The following is a 16,244-nucleotide window of genomic DNA, read 5'->3' on the forward strand; positions in this document are numbered from 1 at the left end:
GTGGATCGGACTTCTTTGGACTCGGGGGGAAGTGGGCCAAAGCGTAAGCGCTAAAGAGGAGTCGATAGCGTAGGTCTCTGTAGGAAACTTGCGCCGTGCGCCCACGTACGCATTTGACTAAAACACCGGGATCATGCACCTTTAACATTCATATTAAATGTTAGTAGGAACTCTTACCTTAAAGAGCTTTATTATTTTACTGTAGACCTAATATTTGCTGATATGTTGAATTTAGGAAGAGTGTAGCAAGATCTCAACTCAACTTGAATTTCAACTTCCTGTTCCCAGTTTGACATTATAATTTTAAAAATGTCTCTAATTTCATGCAAAATGAGATAATTGCATAATTAACACTGATATGCATGTATGATTGGCGCACTGGCGGCACAACAACTCTGGATACCATTATACCCTTGGTTACGACATTATGTGAATTCCAGCAGCATCTCCTGTTCTAAAGATGTACAGTTAAATTACACACTGCTATTATTTCATAAGATAATCCCAAGGCAGTACATCCCTGTAATGACGTTCAATATGATTACCGTACAATGGTAGCATAGTCATCTATTACAATTGTATATTAAAATGATTATGTGAAAATTTTGGACAGTATTTCAAAAAGAGATCAGGTTAATCCACAAACTCGGTTCTCTGATCATACATAATGATAGACCTGAATTATAGGAATTAATGGGATTGATGTACACTTTATTAGCATTCATTCATTATTGTGTACTAAAATCACTATTAATGCAACAATATCTTCTTGCAAAATACACTCAAAAGTACTTTCATCTATTTTTTTTTTTTAACCCAGGGTACAGCGCTGGGAAAAAAAAACAACAACAAACTAACCACACACATAGACACTTGTAATTAAACAAAATGGTGGATTTTAACTTGGTATCTCATAGTACTCAATACAACATCATATTATGATAATCATGTTTTTGTTTGTTTCTTCGTTTGTTTTTCGTTTTTTTTTTTTTTTTTTTACTAGAAACAGTATACTTAAAATTTATTCCTACCTATAAGCAGTAAATACCTAATTTTTAATTTCATCTGTGAATGCTGTGTAATGGCAAATTCAGATACGGGATATGATAATTTGTTTCTTGTCAAGTGATTCATAACATCTACCATTGTATGTGTAAATAATGCAAACTGTAACAAGACTGTATGATATATTGCACCATCTGCCAGCTCCTACTTCTGCATGAATGCATATCTGACAACACAGGAGTTCAGTACTAATTTTCTGGAATCTTTTTCATTGTTTCCTCCAGTGATCGAGCAGCTCCCAATGGAATTAAAGGAAAGGTTTACAGAAATGAGAGAAATGGATCTACAAATTCAGAGTAAGATATGACATCTACACTTTCATTGTATTATTTTCTTTATGTATGTATGATGTATTTGTGTGTTTGTATGTATGTGTGTACATATATATATATATATATATGTATATATACACACACACACACACACATCAGGGTGTGGCCTGAGGCCACTTAAAATTGATGTCGGCCAACCAAATTTCCAAAAAGCTTATCTTTTGATGGCGCGATCAGGCAGCTGAAACTCAAAACTGAATTTTATATATATTTATATTAATTTGGGGGCACAATATTTTGTTTTTCAGCCACCAAACTTTCAAATTCAAAGATTTTAGTGGCCCAAATGGGCCACCAGAGAAAAATGTTAGTGTTGAGCCCTGCCATAGGTAATGTATATACAGTACATGTAGAGTAGAGAGGAAGAGCAAGCACGTAGTCTTGATAGCATTTAGTCTTGATTATTAAACAGGTACTATTACTTTTTTTTGGGTGTTTGCAGCGTTATTGATTTTAGAATAAGAGTAAGAGTGAAGAATGAATTGTATAATAGTTGTGTTGATCCTGTAAAATTTTAGGTGCAAAAAGCCAGAATTTTTTTTTTTCTTGAATAAAAAGATCACAGTGAGTCTCTTTGGCAATTCTTTCTCTTGGCTCTACACAGTGTGGAAAGGAAAATTGCTCAAAATTGTGTAAGCACTCATAGCTGTGTTTATTGGTCTGTTTCTTTTTACAGTAGTTTGAATTGAACCGAACCCAGAAACGTTCTCCGGCTCGTAACTTTTGATGTATATGTGTGTTTGTGACCAAACTTGGATGCTAGATGTCCCTTGGGGAGTTGAAGGTCATCACAACGTCAAAGGTCACAGACGGGGGTCAACAAACTTTTAGGGCCCAATGTTAAGTTTTTATGGCGCGTTTTGATTATGGCTCATAACTTTTGATCCCTACGTCCGTTTGTGACCAAACGTGGATGGTAGATGTCCCTTTGGGAGTTGAAGGTCATCACATGGTCAAAGGTCACAGACAGGGGTCAACAAACTTTTAGGGCCCAATGTTAAGTTTTTTACGGCACGTTTCGATCATGGCTCATAACTTTTGATCCCTTTGTCGGTTTGTGACCATACTTGGATGGTAGATGTCCCTTGGGGAGTTGAAGGTCACCACAAGCATACTTGCCAACTAGTAAGATTTTATCAGATTCAGTAAGATTTTTTACGTTAAGAATAGCAAAATCAGATTTTCTGTCAGAGAAATCAGATTTTTAAGAAATAAAGATATAACTTTCATGTGTATTTTCTGAAGATTTGACCGAAAGTAAGATTTTTAACTTCAGTTTACATATAAAAATAAGATTTTTTGCAATCCACGAGTAAGATATTTCATCTTGAAATGTTGGCAGGTATGCACAAGGTCAAAGGTCATAGGCGGGTCAAGGAACCTCAGGGAGTTGGAAAAACATTAATTTCTTCTACGCGAATAGGCGAGACAATTTGGCACTTGCCTTGTTCTTTTCCCCATTACACCAGCTTGTAAATCTGAACAAGAATGAATTTCTCTCAAAGTAGACTCTGCATTACTACAAGGTAAAAAATAGACGCAATCCATGTATCTTTTGAAATAATTCTGTGAATTTACTTGCGAGCTTGTTGAAAAATGCACTGCTTGTACACAAATATGCTATTACTACTGGTATTAAATGCATGTGAGATTCTTCCCATTCTTTTCCATGTGCTCAGATTCTGTAGATACACTGGAAGACAAAGTGAAAAAGTTCTTTGAAGCTGCCAAAAAGTTGAAACCAGACTCCAAGCAGCAGCAATATGAAACATTACGAAAGGTGAGAGCGCAAAAGATTTTTTTCTCATTTTTCTTCTCAACACTGACCATTTGGAAAGTTGTGTGTCATATCACATTTCGACGGAGTAGTTTTAATTAAAGTATGGCAGATCCCGGTGAATGTGGACTTAATCTTTTCATAATTTTGGTTTTATGAATGAGGAACAGTGTATGTAAGTCAGTACAACCTTAGGACATTCTCTTGCTTTTCAACAGAATTTTGTCAATCAAATTTGCATCATATATTTACTGTATTCTTGGCATATAACAGTTCAGACTTATGAAGAGAGAGAAAGATATCTATAGTCACATATTTTTGAATATATGCATAAATGTTAATGATAATGAGGCTCAGTGTTTAAGTATTTTCAATTCTGTGAAGAGAACTAAATTTTGCACTATATTACACAAATTTATGTTTGGAATCAGCTCTGCTAGGCAGTTAACATGCTATGTGTGAAATACTGGTCATTGAAAATTCATTCATTCATGGCATAATGAATGGTACATGTACATTTGCATGCATTGCATCATGAGATGAGGTAAATACCACTGTATCATGTGTCCTTTGCATGCATTTATTCACCTAGTTTTGTTTTCCTCTTCAGGAATACTACAAATTATTAGATGGTGCTGATGAAAAAGTTCAACTAGCAAATCAGGTGTATGATACGGTAAGATGTTGCAACAGATATTATATCATGAAAGTGTAGAAGGTATAAATTTCATATAAAGTATATAAAGTGTATTTAATTTCTGCATTCTCAACATGTCTGATACGATTCTGTATTTGTTAAAAAAAATCAACAAAGAAAGAAAAACTATTCTATGTAATGAATGTTTCACAGTCATATAGATGTGTTGTGTGTATGTATGTATGTATGTGTGTGTGTGCATGCATGTGCAAGGCAGTAATGTCGCCTCCAGTATACCATGAAATGCATTATTTAAGTTTACAATTCAATTAAAACAATCTATTGATATCATGCTGATTAGTCACTTAATACTGCTTTGTCAGGTGAAAGCTATCACTGTATCTCCTTGAAACTAGTAGCCAGCACCTGCTATGACATAGAACTTACTTTAAAAGTGGACATTTTTGTGCAATTAATTTGTTTTTTGCTCATTATGCCTCCGCCACGAAGTGTCGCCAGAGGCATTATGTTTTCGGGTTGTCCATCCGTCCTTCCGTCCTTCCGTCCGTCCGTCCTTCCATCCGTAATCAATTTTGTGGACAGCGTATCTAAAGAACCGTTAGAGGTATCCTAATGAAACTTGGCATGTATATGTATGAGTGGACAAAGTTGTGCCTATCGAATTTTCAGGGCACATGCTCAACATCAAAGGACAAGGTCAGTGCTCAAAATTTCGCCATTTTCCCCATATCTATGCAATACATGAAGATATTTTCTTGAAACTTAGTGTATACATGAACTACCAAATAAAGAATCTCCAGAGAGAGTTAAAATATCACTTTTTTCTCCATATCTCACAAATGGTTCAAGGTATCTTCATGAAACTTTGAATAGTACATATGCATGTACTGACTGGCAGTAATTATCTAGGGAGTTTAGGGGTCATGGGTCAAAGGTCAGGATCAACTCCTCAAAATTTCACTATTTCCCTCTTATCTATGCAATGCCTGCAGGATTTTTCTTGAAACTTAGTTTATGCATGTATTACCCAATAGAGATTTTCTGGGAAGTTTCTTTCCAGAAGGTCAAAAGGTCAAAGGTCAAGTGAAAGTGCTAAATTTCACTTCTTCCTTTACTTATAAAGGGGTTAAAAGTCAAGTAAAAATCCTCAAATCCCCAAATACTTGCACTCTTAAACAATATAGCCATTTAAGGAAAGTGAAATGTATGCAAACATTGGTGACAAATCTGTCATTTTAATATTTTGTTAATTATGTAAAACTGTCATCACACATTGTCAAGACATTCTACTATAGACCTATTAGGAGAACCATGCATTATGGCAGACGCATACCAGTCACCATAGCGACATTTCTAGTTGATTTTGCAAATGGTCACGACAATTGAGTAAGCGTTTCAAACAGCTCACCACCGCTATAGTGATTAAGGTCTCTGGCAGCACATTCATACTATGCTCAAAGTTAACTGATGGGTGTTACGAATTCGCTTGCTTTTATATTTTTTTTTCACTCAGTTTCATGTTGAGAGAAATGCATTCCACTTTTACAGTATATCTTGTCTCAGTGAGCATGGAAGAATTGTGTGAAATGATTGAAGACGTTGATGTGATTGCCTAAATATGACAATTTGCTTTATTTTCTTTTTCATTGTAGGTGGATAGATATTTACGCAAGCTAGACCAAGAAGTCAGTAGATTCAAGATGGAGTTAGAAGCAGATCATGCGGGTATAACAGAAATCCTCGAAAGAAGTAAGTGAGCAGTTTTGGATTGTGCTACATGAAAATTGTTTGTATTGGTGAAGAAAGAAAAAAAAAATCCCAATTCATAGCTAAATTTGAATCAATGCAAGGCAGTAATCATATCAAGTCAGCTCACAGTGAAGAAATTGTGAAGGAGAATTATCTCATACACATGGTATGTTTGTGTGTGTATATATTGTATTCATATACACACATTGTGTAGTATGTGTGTGCTTGTGTGTATGCTTGTCATAATGTCTGTCTTTACGTGTGTTAAAATATATGTCATTGTATGCATCAAAGTGCGACCACTTCTCTCACATTTAAGCATATTCAATGCAGCTGTGTTAGAATGTTCATTTTTATTTTTTTTTTTCCTTTTAGTAACAGTAATTACAATTTTTTGCGCACACCTTTACCTTGGACTGCTACATCCAGGTAAAAGGGCATAAAGTAATACATGGTGGGCATGCTTATCTTCAAGTTTTATTACATTTACTCCAGAGAGTTTGTGTATAGATATGTAATCTATTTCCTTTTGTCATCTTGTTTTCCAGGATCACTAGAATTAGAATCTTCACAGAAAGCACAATCAGGGTCATCCAAGTCAGACAGTGAGTTCATTACTTATCTGATTGGCTTCATATTACATAACCAAAGTGTTTTGCATGTTTTAAGAGAGATCCTCAAAAGAAAGGAACCATGCCAATGATATGTCTCCCTGTTGGTGCTTGGCTATTAGTATTTATTACGGTAGATACTTTTTTACATTTACAATGTAAGTGAGGTAAAACAAAGTTCACTGGCATACAGCAGGTATTATACAGCTGGTATTAACCCTTTGATTTTTTTTTTTCTGCCCAAATCATTATGCTCAAATCCCAGGAACTTGTCATATCAGTAGAATGATTTTAACCTGTTCAGTACGAGAACCTGGTGACTTTCATATTAAGTCTTTGGGCATTTCAGAATTCAGTATGGAACAGGTTAACATATATTGCAAAGACTCGACAGAGCAGTAGACCTCTTTAACACTAGTTACTCTGCTAGTTAAGTACATCCATTTTTGAGCTTCTGTCCCACATCTGATACGCTAAACCATACTTATTTGTTCAGGTTGTTCCTGCTTTCTATCTCTACTAAATAATTGTTAATTCCGTGATAATGCGAGAATGCGAAGAGGTAATCCAAAGAGACCTTGATAATGTCTCATGCATTGGTTATTTTGTTATGCTGTGTTTTCGTAATGGCACAGGTCACCGGTCAAGCTCAAGCCATTGAGTAATAGTTATCATTTCACGCAAGTCGAGTGGTTGGTGAAATCATATAAACTTTGATGAAATTTACCATGACAGGCCAACTGTTTGGTGTGATATAAGGATCGAGGTTATGATCAAATGGCAACATAAAACTTCATTGTCTTGTTTATTTATTTATTTATTTTTGGTAATGGAAGGTATGTAAGATGAAATTCAGTCAGTTTATTTAGTTCGAAGGAAGTCATTTATTGAGATGATTCTGAGGGGGATATGTCAAAGGTTGGTATTGAAGGTCAACCTGCGATGTTGAAATGCCACTTTCCTTGGGAAAATGATTGAAACATTTGACAAAATGTAGTCAGGTATGGTGAAATGCCTTATCCATCATAACAGTCATCATCAACAGGTAGATTTTGTCCGTGCTGCTTCAACAGCAGGGGGTTGTGAACCTCAAGGTAGACTGATTGATGACATTTTCACAAGACGGTGGAGAGAGAGGAGAAATGTGGGAAATATTTAGCCCATTTCTAGACAAAGGGATATGCATAAGCACAAGGATTACGGTAAAGTGCATGAAGCCAGACCTTTTCATGGACTTAGCTTTAATGCCATCTCATATTTTTTGCCCACACAGAGAGAAAACATGCTCTCGACAATCACATAGACAAACGGGTAAACGCAGACAAGCTTTTGTCAACACTAGCTACAAATGCCGCGCAGGATATTGCGTCGCCGAGGGGCAGCGGCCTGGTTGGCAACAGCACAGGGATGGTGAACTCCAGGGACAGTGCGGGGGCCAATGCACAGCCAACCCTGTCCTACATGGACAACGTGGGCTCAAGCACTGCCATCGCCATGGCTGCAGCCCAGGCAGTGTCCAACACGTTACAAGTAAGGCGTTGTCAAGTCTCCGTCTGGTTACATGCTTAAAAGATGAATGTGACAATGAGTATGTGGTATATGTGCACACTGAAATTAGTGCCTGCAAAGAGAGGTAAATACAAGGATATTATACTGGGTAGCACAAGAAGAAATACATTTTGCATGATATGCAAAACAATATGTACACAATAACCATATTCACAATGATTCAATATCATTCTCACAGCTTATGAGATCCTGATCTGAATTGTCATCAGTTTTACACATCATATAAGATGACATTTGAAACAGATGACATTGAAACTCTCTGATAATCATCTGTATGATATTTTAAAAAGTGTCTTTATGAAGTGTGTGGATATAGAAGTAAAATTACAATTTGTTAGCTGCTGAAGAATTTAACTCCCTAGCATTCATCGCCTTCATACTGATTGGTTACCTGTAATGTCAGTATGATGGCTTCCATTGTCTCAAGTTGAATGTAAAAAAAAAAAAAAAAAAAAAAAAAGATGGGAGATTCCATGAGGTATAAAGGTTGGTGTATAAAGCCATCAGATATTTTGTTACAAGCCAAATTATGCTAGAGTGCTTCTTTTTTCTCTTTTTTTACAGTCACATCATTTGAAACATCATTAAAGATATATACAATTTATACAATTTAGGCAGTGGTTCACTGTATAATCAAAATTTCAACTGTCAAATATCTGTTTCATGCTTTCGCAAAGTCTGGGTAGTTTCATTTACTTTTCTTTTTATTTTGTGCATATGGTTATCATTAGATTGTAGTTCATTTTTCTACTTGTTTGATTTTTGCATATCCGCACTACAAAAGATATTTTTGTTGTCAAAAATGTTCTGAGGCTCTAACCTGCCGAAAAAGCATGCACGTCAACCTTGTACAGTATTCATCGCATAATCGGGACAGGTTGGGAGTAGCAAACACGGCCCCTTTAAGCGGGGTGCCCGATTTCGCGATGAGCACTCACCATACACTAACGGCATACATGTAGTGCACACACACACACACACATGCATACAGACGTACTGTACATGTCGGATGAATACACAACCACGCGACCCTGCATTCTCGCAATGATGTACTGTAGAGTAATTGCAACCGGGTTCTTCTTCTGTCAACTCTCTGAGTAGGAATTGCAAGCGAGCACATGGCTTTGCTTATGTGGGGAGAAGAATGTTTGCGAAAGCATGTGTTTCGCAATGGCATGGATACTTATACACGGAGCTTTCGTGGCTATGCATGCACGTGTACTGGATGGATGGAGGTCAAAACACACCAGTCCGAAGCTTGCTTTGTAAGTTCGATGTAAACGACAACTGATAGGGAATCTTTGAAGTATTGTTGTGGTATTTTCGTAGATTTTTTTTGTGTAAAATATCAACAAAATCAAAGATCGCTTGAAGAAAAATTGTCCCGTTTATCAGAGGTCCCCGCCCGATTATCCAGTGAAAATAACATGCATTGGAAATGTTTCTGGGAAGCGTATGTCATTTAAGCGAGGTTCCCGATTATCAGATGCTTGATTATGCGATGAATACTGTACTTCGGTATATTATTCAGAATGGATGAATTGTTCATGTTCTAATGATCAAAGTTTCTGTAAAGGAATGGGTTGCATCAGCGTGTATGGTTTAATAGGGAAACTGCTTCTATCATACCTCTGAGGCATGGCAAAACCTATCTGAGTCTTGCCAATGATATATATAGTTCTTGGCTGTCCATGCAGAATACCAGTTCTTATGACTGGCCATTATTTTTATGCCATGCTATCCAACGTTCAGATGCAGCAGGGTAGAAGAACAGCAAGTCTGAAGGCCAGCTACGAAGCCATCAAGTCCGGGGCGTACTCTGGCCTGGGAACGCTGGGCAGAGACTTCACTTATGGCAGTAACTCGGCGGCTTCAGAAGGCGCATCATCTTCCAGCAATAAGTCCAGTGGACGTCACAGAAATAAGAAGTGAGTTTCTCCTTTTCCTGCCTAGATGTTGCTGGTAGAAAGGGATGTTAGCATGTAATTTAATTGTGGTTGTAGAGCATTTCTTTCTCTAGAAGACTCGGTAGCATGGGAAACATGGGTGGTCCAATTGAGCCAATCTTCATTCGCTGCCCACCGTTTAAAATTTAAAAAAAAAAGCATAGATAGCACCAGTTATCCAATACTGTATACGCCGAATATTTTGCGATGTTTTTATTTTCGCGAATTTCGCAAGTTAGGTGCTATTCGCAAAATTAAAGACGCGAAAATATTGACTCTGATCCCGATGTAAATGTGATGTACACGTTTACACTTCTCCGTTCAGTACAGGACTCCACGATTGCGAATTTAACCACTCGCGAATTTGTCGGGAATTTCCAATTCGCGAAAATTTAAATTCGCGAAATATATGGCGTATACAGTATGTGCATCAAAGCATACGCTTATCAGTACTAGTCAACTCAAGTCATGATTCTTTGGCTGTGTGTGTGCATACATAGAGATCAATGATAAAGCTGTGCACGGTTTGTTTTACCGGGATTCTCAAATATATCCGAGGCGGTCCAGCCTTCCCACTCCACGGTATCCCCACGCTACTGGGTCTATAAGAGATGACACTTACCAAGTTAGATGTTAGCAAGCATTTCAAATGTACAACACTCATCCAGTTTTGAAGAATATCTTACAGATTTCCTACCATTCATCTGTGCAGTCCATGCTTGGATTATCTTGGGTCCTCCCCCCCCCCCCCCCAAAAAAAATGATTTAATCAAAGTCACTCTCTTCAAGGTATAATCTTAATTACTGTTTTGCACTGTGAGTAATATTTGCTTCCCCTTCATTAGGCACAAAAGTTCATCAAGCTCAAGTAGTCAACAGCAGCAGCAACAGGCAGTAGAACTACCTCCCTTAATAGAGCCTCTTGCTGAGCAACCGCTGGACGAGAGTTCGCAGAGCTACGACTGGGCGTACGACCCCAATGAGCCCAGATACTGTGTTTGCAACCAGGTGTCCTATGGCGAAATGGTTGGCTGTGACAACCCCAAGGTAAGATAGTTCAAAACTGGAACTGAATCTCTGCCGATTACATTCTGGCTCTTGGCCTGACCCCCATGGAATGTGTACTGAAAATATGTGGGTAAAGTTACGTTTGGAGTTGTACTGGAATTCAATCCTTTGCAACACCAATTGGAATGTGCTCACATATTTTGCCAGCTTGTCCATGGACAGTGCTTGAATATTCCATAACAGCTTAACATACCTCATCTCTCGCTTGCATATTTGGACGAGAGAGTCCACCTTATTTAGTGCAATAATTCTATGTGCTTATGTGCTCTTTGTTTGATAAGCTCAAAAGTCTGATAAGATTATAGGGACTAGGTAACCATTTACTTCAGTTGTGTTAAGTCACCTCTACACTGTTGAAGCAGAAAGTTCTGGTTATTTTCCTGCTTATTTTGTAAATATTTCCTCAAAAGGTTTTGGAAGGCAAGATGCCTAAGAAAGATTGACGTGAATAATCATAAGGGATGCCAGGATTCCTGTGCGATTCTGTCTAGATGTTTTGTGATAAATACTGCAATCAATTAACAGTGATATTTCTGGTGGCTGAATGAGGAGAAAAATGGAGAAATGATGATATGTATGTATACTTTGACATGTATACCTTGAAATATCAATGTAGAAATTGTCTCAGCTCTGATTCTTTGTCCTGACCATCTCCTCTCTCTGTGCATTTTTTCCCCAGTGTCCCATTGAATGGTTCCACTATGGGTGTGTGGGCATCACAAACCCGCCCAAGGGCAAGTGGTTCTGCCCGCAGTGTACGGCCGCCATGAAGCGCCGAGAAAAGAAAGACGTGCCGTCATCACACAAGCACAAGTGACTAGCAAAGAAGAAAAAGAAGAAGAAAGCTCGCTGAGATGCCAAGCCATCCAGAATGGCTGTGAACAAGAACGGATGGAAGGGGCTTGGACAAAGAGACAGATTATTCCACTTTGGTCATCAACAATAACACTGTAAAGTAATGGGAGACTGCTATAGGAACGTGTTGCCTTCTGGAAAACAAGCAGAATGTTCATCATATAGTTACTGAATTTTGTTGCTCTTTGGGCAAACTAAGACTTTTATTCCCCCGTCTCAAAATTTGACGACCTCAGAACATGCCGAAGATTGGCTTATCCCGGAGCTGAGAATGATTACAGATGATTCAAGGTGCTCTTGTCCATCATTGTAAGAGTAAACTTGGATTATTCAGAAGTAGGAGTCCTCTTTTGCAAAACCTCCCAATGACCCTTAAAACAGGCATTTCATTTGTAGGCCAACCAGCAAGAATCTGGAATGCATAGATGCCAACTCTTTCTTTTTTGCAGTATTTTTGTACTTTTTTTAGCCAAAAAAAAAAAAAACAACAACAACACAGTAGGTTTCATAGAAAACACTGGGGATTTTTTTTTCTTCAAAATTGTATTACATACATATGTCTATTGTTTGTCCAAGAAAAAGAAATGCCTTTTCACCCTTCGGATTACTGCAATGATGTGAACAAGATTGGCATCCGTGGAAATGATAAAGGCATCTCTCAGTCACTTTTGTAGTCTCGGTGGTGAGATTTATGAAGGATGTCGTACAAATGGAATAATTCTGATGTATTCACTCTTCCACAAGATGTCTTAAGTTACAATGGCCTAGTACAGTGGACTCCCGTTATAACGAAGTCCTCGGGACCGGCAGTTTTCTTTCGTTATAACGAAATTTCGTTATAACCGAATGAATAAACAATAAAAATACATAGAGTTGATAATGTTGCGGCCCTAAATTTTATTTCGTTGTAACCGGAATTTCGTTATAACCGTGTTCGTTATAACGGGAGTGCACTGTAGTCACTTTGTCGTCCTGCACCGTTTTGCAAAAGAGGACCTCTGCCACGAGTATCACTCTGACGCAAGTACAAGCTCATTTGTCTCCCTGAGAGATGTGTGTCTGAGGAACATTACACAAAGTAGTGTGGGCAACAGTATGGGCAAAAGAGATGATGCTCTCTTTTACCTAAATAGGCTACTGTTGCTACGTTGGTATCTAGCAGTGGCAAATATTACTTACCTTGTTATCCCCGTCAGTCCAAAGCCCCTTCGTGATCAATTGACCTTTGAAATATCCGCATGCCACAGCTGCATATACAAAAGTTCTGGCATGTCAGGTCAATAACAACCTCCCTTCTCTACCACAACATCACTGTAGAAAGGTTCATTCTGTCATGAAGCAGTCAGACAAACCCACAATCTAGTTTGACCTCTGTTCATGTCCGATATTGGTTGTTACGTTTCTTTCCGTTCTTGTGCATGAAAGTTAGCTTTTACCCTTTTCACAGTCCCATCGCCATTGGTAGTTCTGTGTCTCACTGTAGAACCACCTGAAGGTGATGTTGCATGGAGGTTCCACCTCTTTGTGCAGTGGTGCACTAAACATCGTATCTGTGAATCGTGGCTTCTTCTTTTTCTTCGTGAAGTTGAGTTTCTACTAATATTTGTTTGTGTAAGTGTTTTCTTGTCTGAAGGTTTATTTTGTAGCAGTATTTAGCAAAACCAACAACAGGAGACACAATGTGTGACAGAAAAAATAAATATTGTAACTGGGTGAGAGTTCTGAAGTGATGAAGCGGTTTCTGTGTTCTCCAAAATGTATTCCCAAGTTGGTTTGTTTCAGTGTTATAGGCTGCTTATGCATGTAGTTTTATGATGTGTATGAATGAAATTACTTCTGTGAGCAGTGAAGAAGCTTGATGGTTATACCACTGTCAAGTGAAAGTATAGTAAACCCCTTTCTTTTTCTCTGTGGATCAAGTTAGCAGTCAAAGTGCAAAGGGAGAAATAATAACCTTCATTATTTTGTTACAATTAACTTATCTGTGACAATGTAGAACTTCAATGAAGACCAAAGAATGAGCTATTTAGAGAGACATTCATACTTAAAGATAATCTGATTTGAGAATAGTAAAAGCATGCATATACACCCTGAAAATGTCCCCTGCCCTTTGTAATTGTTAATGATTTCATAAATAGTGTTTCATATTTGCCGAGTTGGTGCCACTTCGGATCGGCACAAGGTCACCCCTGGTCCTGGTTCATGGTACATGTGTGTTTTTATATTTCTGGAATTGCACTGATATTGACTGAGCATGTATGCTGGAATACACAGTATATGTTGCTTCATGCAGGCAGAATCTATTGTATTGTTTTGGATGTGATATTGGGATGTTGCTTGTGATTGTTGATGGGAATACTCATGAATTTTGATTCACAGAAGAAATCAACAGAAATGACAAATAGATTTGTTTTGTTTGTTTTTTTTTTCACCTTCAGTGAGATATGTTATGGGGCTGCATAGACACCCATGTTAAAAGACATTCACTGTGATAAATGAATAATTGAATAAACATTAATAATTAGTAATAATGATGATCACTGTAACAAATTCACTGAAACATGCTATGCCTTCTGATGTAATTGTTAAGTATTGCATAAAATGGTGAAAAGTTAAATATTTATCTGGTTTCTGCAATTATTGTAAAATTTTGGATAAAAATATCCAAAGTGCATGGGAATCTCAACCTGACAAGATCGTGAAACAATGGTAGAAGCATTTTTTAATTATATGTGCTAATGAAATTGTATTCTAAAAGTATATAGACAGAGTAAATTTCTATTATTGATAATGAAACATAGTGGTAAAGTTTTTTGAACAGCATAATATATTGTAATACTCAGTTTCGTACATTTTCAGTCTTATCCATGATTTACCGGTATGTTCAAATGAACATCAGATACTCTGATATACCTACCACTACTGGCTCCCACCTATCTTTTCAAAGTTTCTCAATTACTATCAAACTTATGCTGATCCATCAAATTCATGTGACAAGGCTTGAGCCAAAGGTGTAATTCAAACTCATCCCCGAAGTTATGAATGAGAAAGGAAGCAGCCAAATTTCAAGCAATGGACACGAATTTGTGGTTGCACAGTCCCCACATGATAGTGACATACACTGTATGAGGTACTGTATACGCCATATATTTCGCGAGTGGTTAAATTCGCCATCATGGTGTTCTGTACCGACAGGAGAAATGTACATGTGTACGTCACATCCACATCGGGATCAGAGTCAGTATTTTCGTGTGATTTTGATTTTGCAAATAGCACCTGACTCGCGAAATTTGCGAAAATAAAATCCTCGCGAAATATTCGGCGTATACAGTGGTATGTACTACAAACATGTATGGACAATCACCTGTGTTGGGTGATGATATGTTAAGTGGCTGTGATATCTTTGTAGGATTAAGTGAGTATTTCCTTTTGAGATATCCTCCTTGGTTTGTATGTTGGAGCTATGACCAGTGTGTATTTGACTGAAACTTTATCTATTAGTAAACTAAGATCAGGGAAACAACTAGGTAGGACTTCTTAGCACTACCCTGCAAATGAGGCTCCTTTGTAAATGTATTTTCTGTCTCAAACTTGCTCTTTCGAAATACGGCCGACATGTATTCAAACGGTTCATGTAGTAACGTAATATATTTGACAGGAGTTCAAGATTCATCTTGATTGTTGAACAAGATTAATTGGCCTTGCCTTCTATCAGATATTGCGCTAGTCTCACATGAAATTAATGTCATACAAGGAAAATCCAGGGATTGAACTGATGCTGGAAGTGTAAATGAATAGTGTGGGTAACTTCTCTGAGTAGAATTATCATCTATTCTCTCTTTAATCTCTTTATGCCAGAGAAAAAACAACAACCAAACAAACAGTTTCATGTGCTTGCTGTGACATGTACTGTAGCATTCCATGGATGCTTCCTTTGGGGGAGATACAGAGTAGTGGCACATTTGCACCTGTATAAAGCAAGCTAGTGGTGCTACATTCCCCCCCCCCCCCCCCCCCCCCCCCGATTTATGAAAAAAAAAAAAAAAAGAATGGTGCTACAATGTACTGGTTCCCAGTGGCAAGTGTTAATTTGTCACTTCATTAGCAGAGATCACCCACCTTGTTCACGACATGCTATCCTTCAGACATATGCCCCAGGGATTTAATGATTTGTAATCATGGAGATATGAGGAGTGCAATGATGATAAATGTAGTGTACGCATGCTCACAGAACTACATGAATAACACATGGAAAGAGTTTTTTCTTGGTTGGTTGATAAGCTTTGATTTTGGATTGGCTATTTTCTTGTTTGTCTTTTTTTTTTTTGCTTCCATTTTCTGTATATATACTACTGAAGTATTTCCATGATTGTTACTGAGGGATAGTTTGCACACATTTATTTCACTCACACATGAAATCTTTTCAGGAAATAGGTGTATTTTTATCATTTTGTCTTCTGTCTAATTCTAGCAGAATGCTTTAGTGATCCAAAGACATATTTTTTTTTCTTCTTCTTTGTGATTTTGTGTCTGTTACTATATCACAAATCATCTTCCAGCATTGAATTTGAGATTTCATCTGAAAGGGACATGCTGCGTGTCTGTAGCTGTCCC

General features: G+C 37.6%; 1 protein-coding gene across 1 annotated transcript in view; it reads left to right on the forward strand.

Moving 5' to 3' along the window:
* LOC140246296 (inhibitor of growth protein 3-like) overlaps window positions 1-12,110 on the forward strand; it is a 14,033-nt gene extending 1,923 nt beyond the window's left edge. Inside the window, exons 2-10 of the mRNA XM_072325763.1 lie at window positions 1,290-1,361; window positions 3,077-3,177; window positions 3,785-3,850; window positions 5,485-5,581; window positions 6,130-6,186; window positions 7,466-7,722; window positions 9,514-9,689; window positions 10,553-10,754; window positions 11,455-12,110. Coding sequence (XP_072181864.1) covers window positions 1,290-1,361; window positions 3,077-3,177; window positions 3,785-3,850; window positions 5,485-5,581; window positions 6,130-6,186; window positions 7,466-7,722; window positions 9,514-9,689; window positions 10,553-10,754; window positions 11,455-11,592 — 1,166 coding nt within the window. The 3' untranslated portion in view covers window positions 11,593-12,110. The remainder of the gene's footprint in view (window positions 1-1,289; window positions 1,362-3,076; window positions 3,178-3,784; window positions 3,851-5,484; window positions 5,582-6,129; window positions 6,187-7,465; window positions 7,723-9,513; window positions 9,690-10,552; window positions 10,755-11,454) is intronic.
* The last annotated feature ends 4,134 nt before the right edge of the window (window positions 12,111-16,244 follow it).

Source organism: Diadema setosum, chromosome 2, assembly GCF_964275005.1.
Source record: "Diadema setosum chromosome 2, eeDiaSeto1, whole genome shotgun sequence".
NCBI lineage: Eukaryota > Metazoa > Echinodermata > Echinoidea > Diadematoida > Diadematidae > Diadema > Diadema setosum.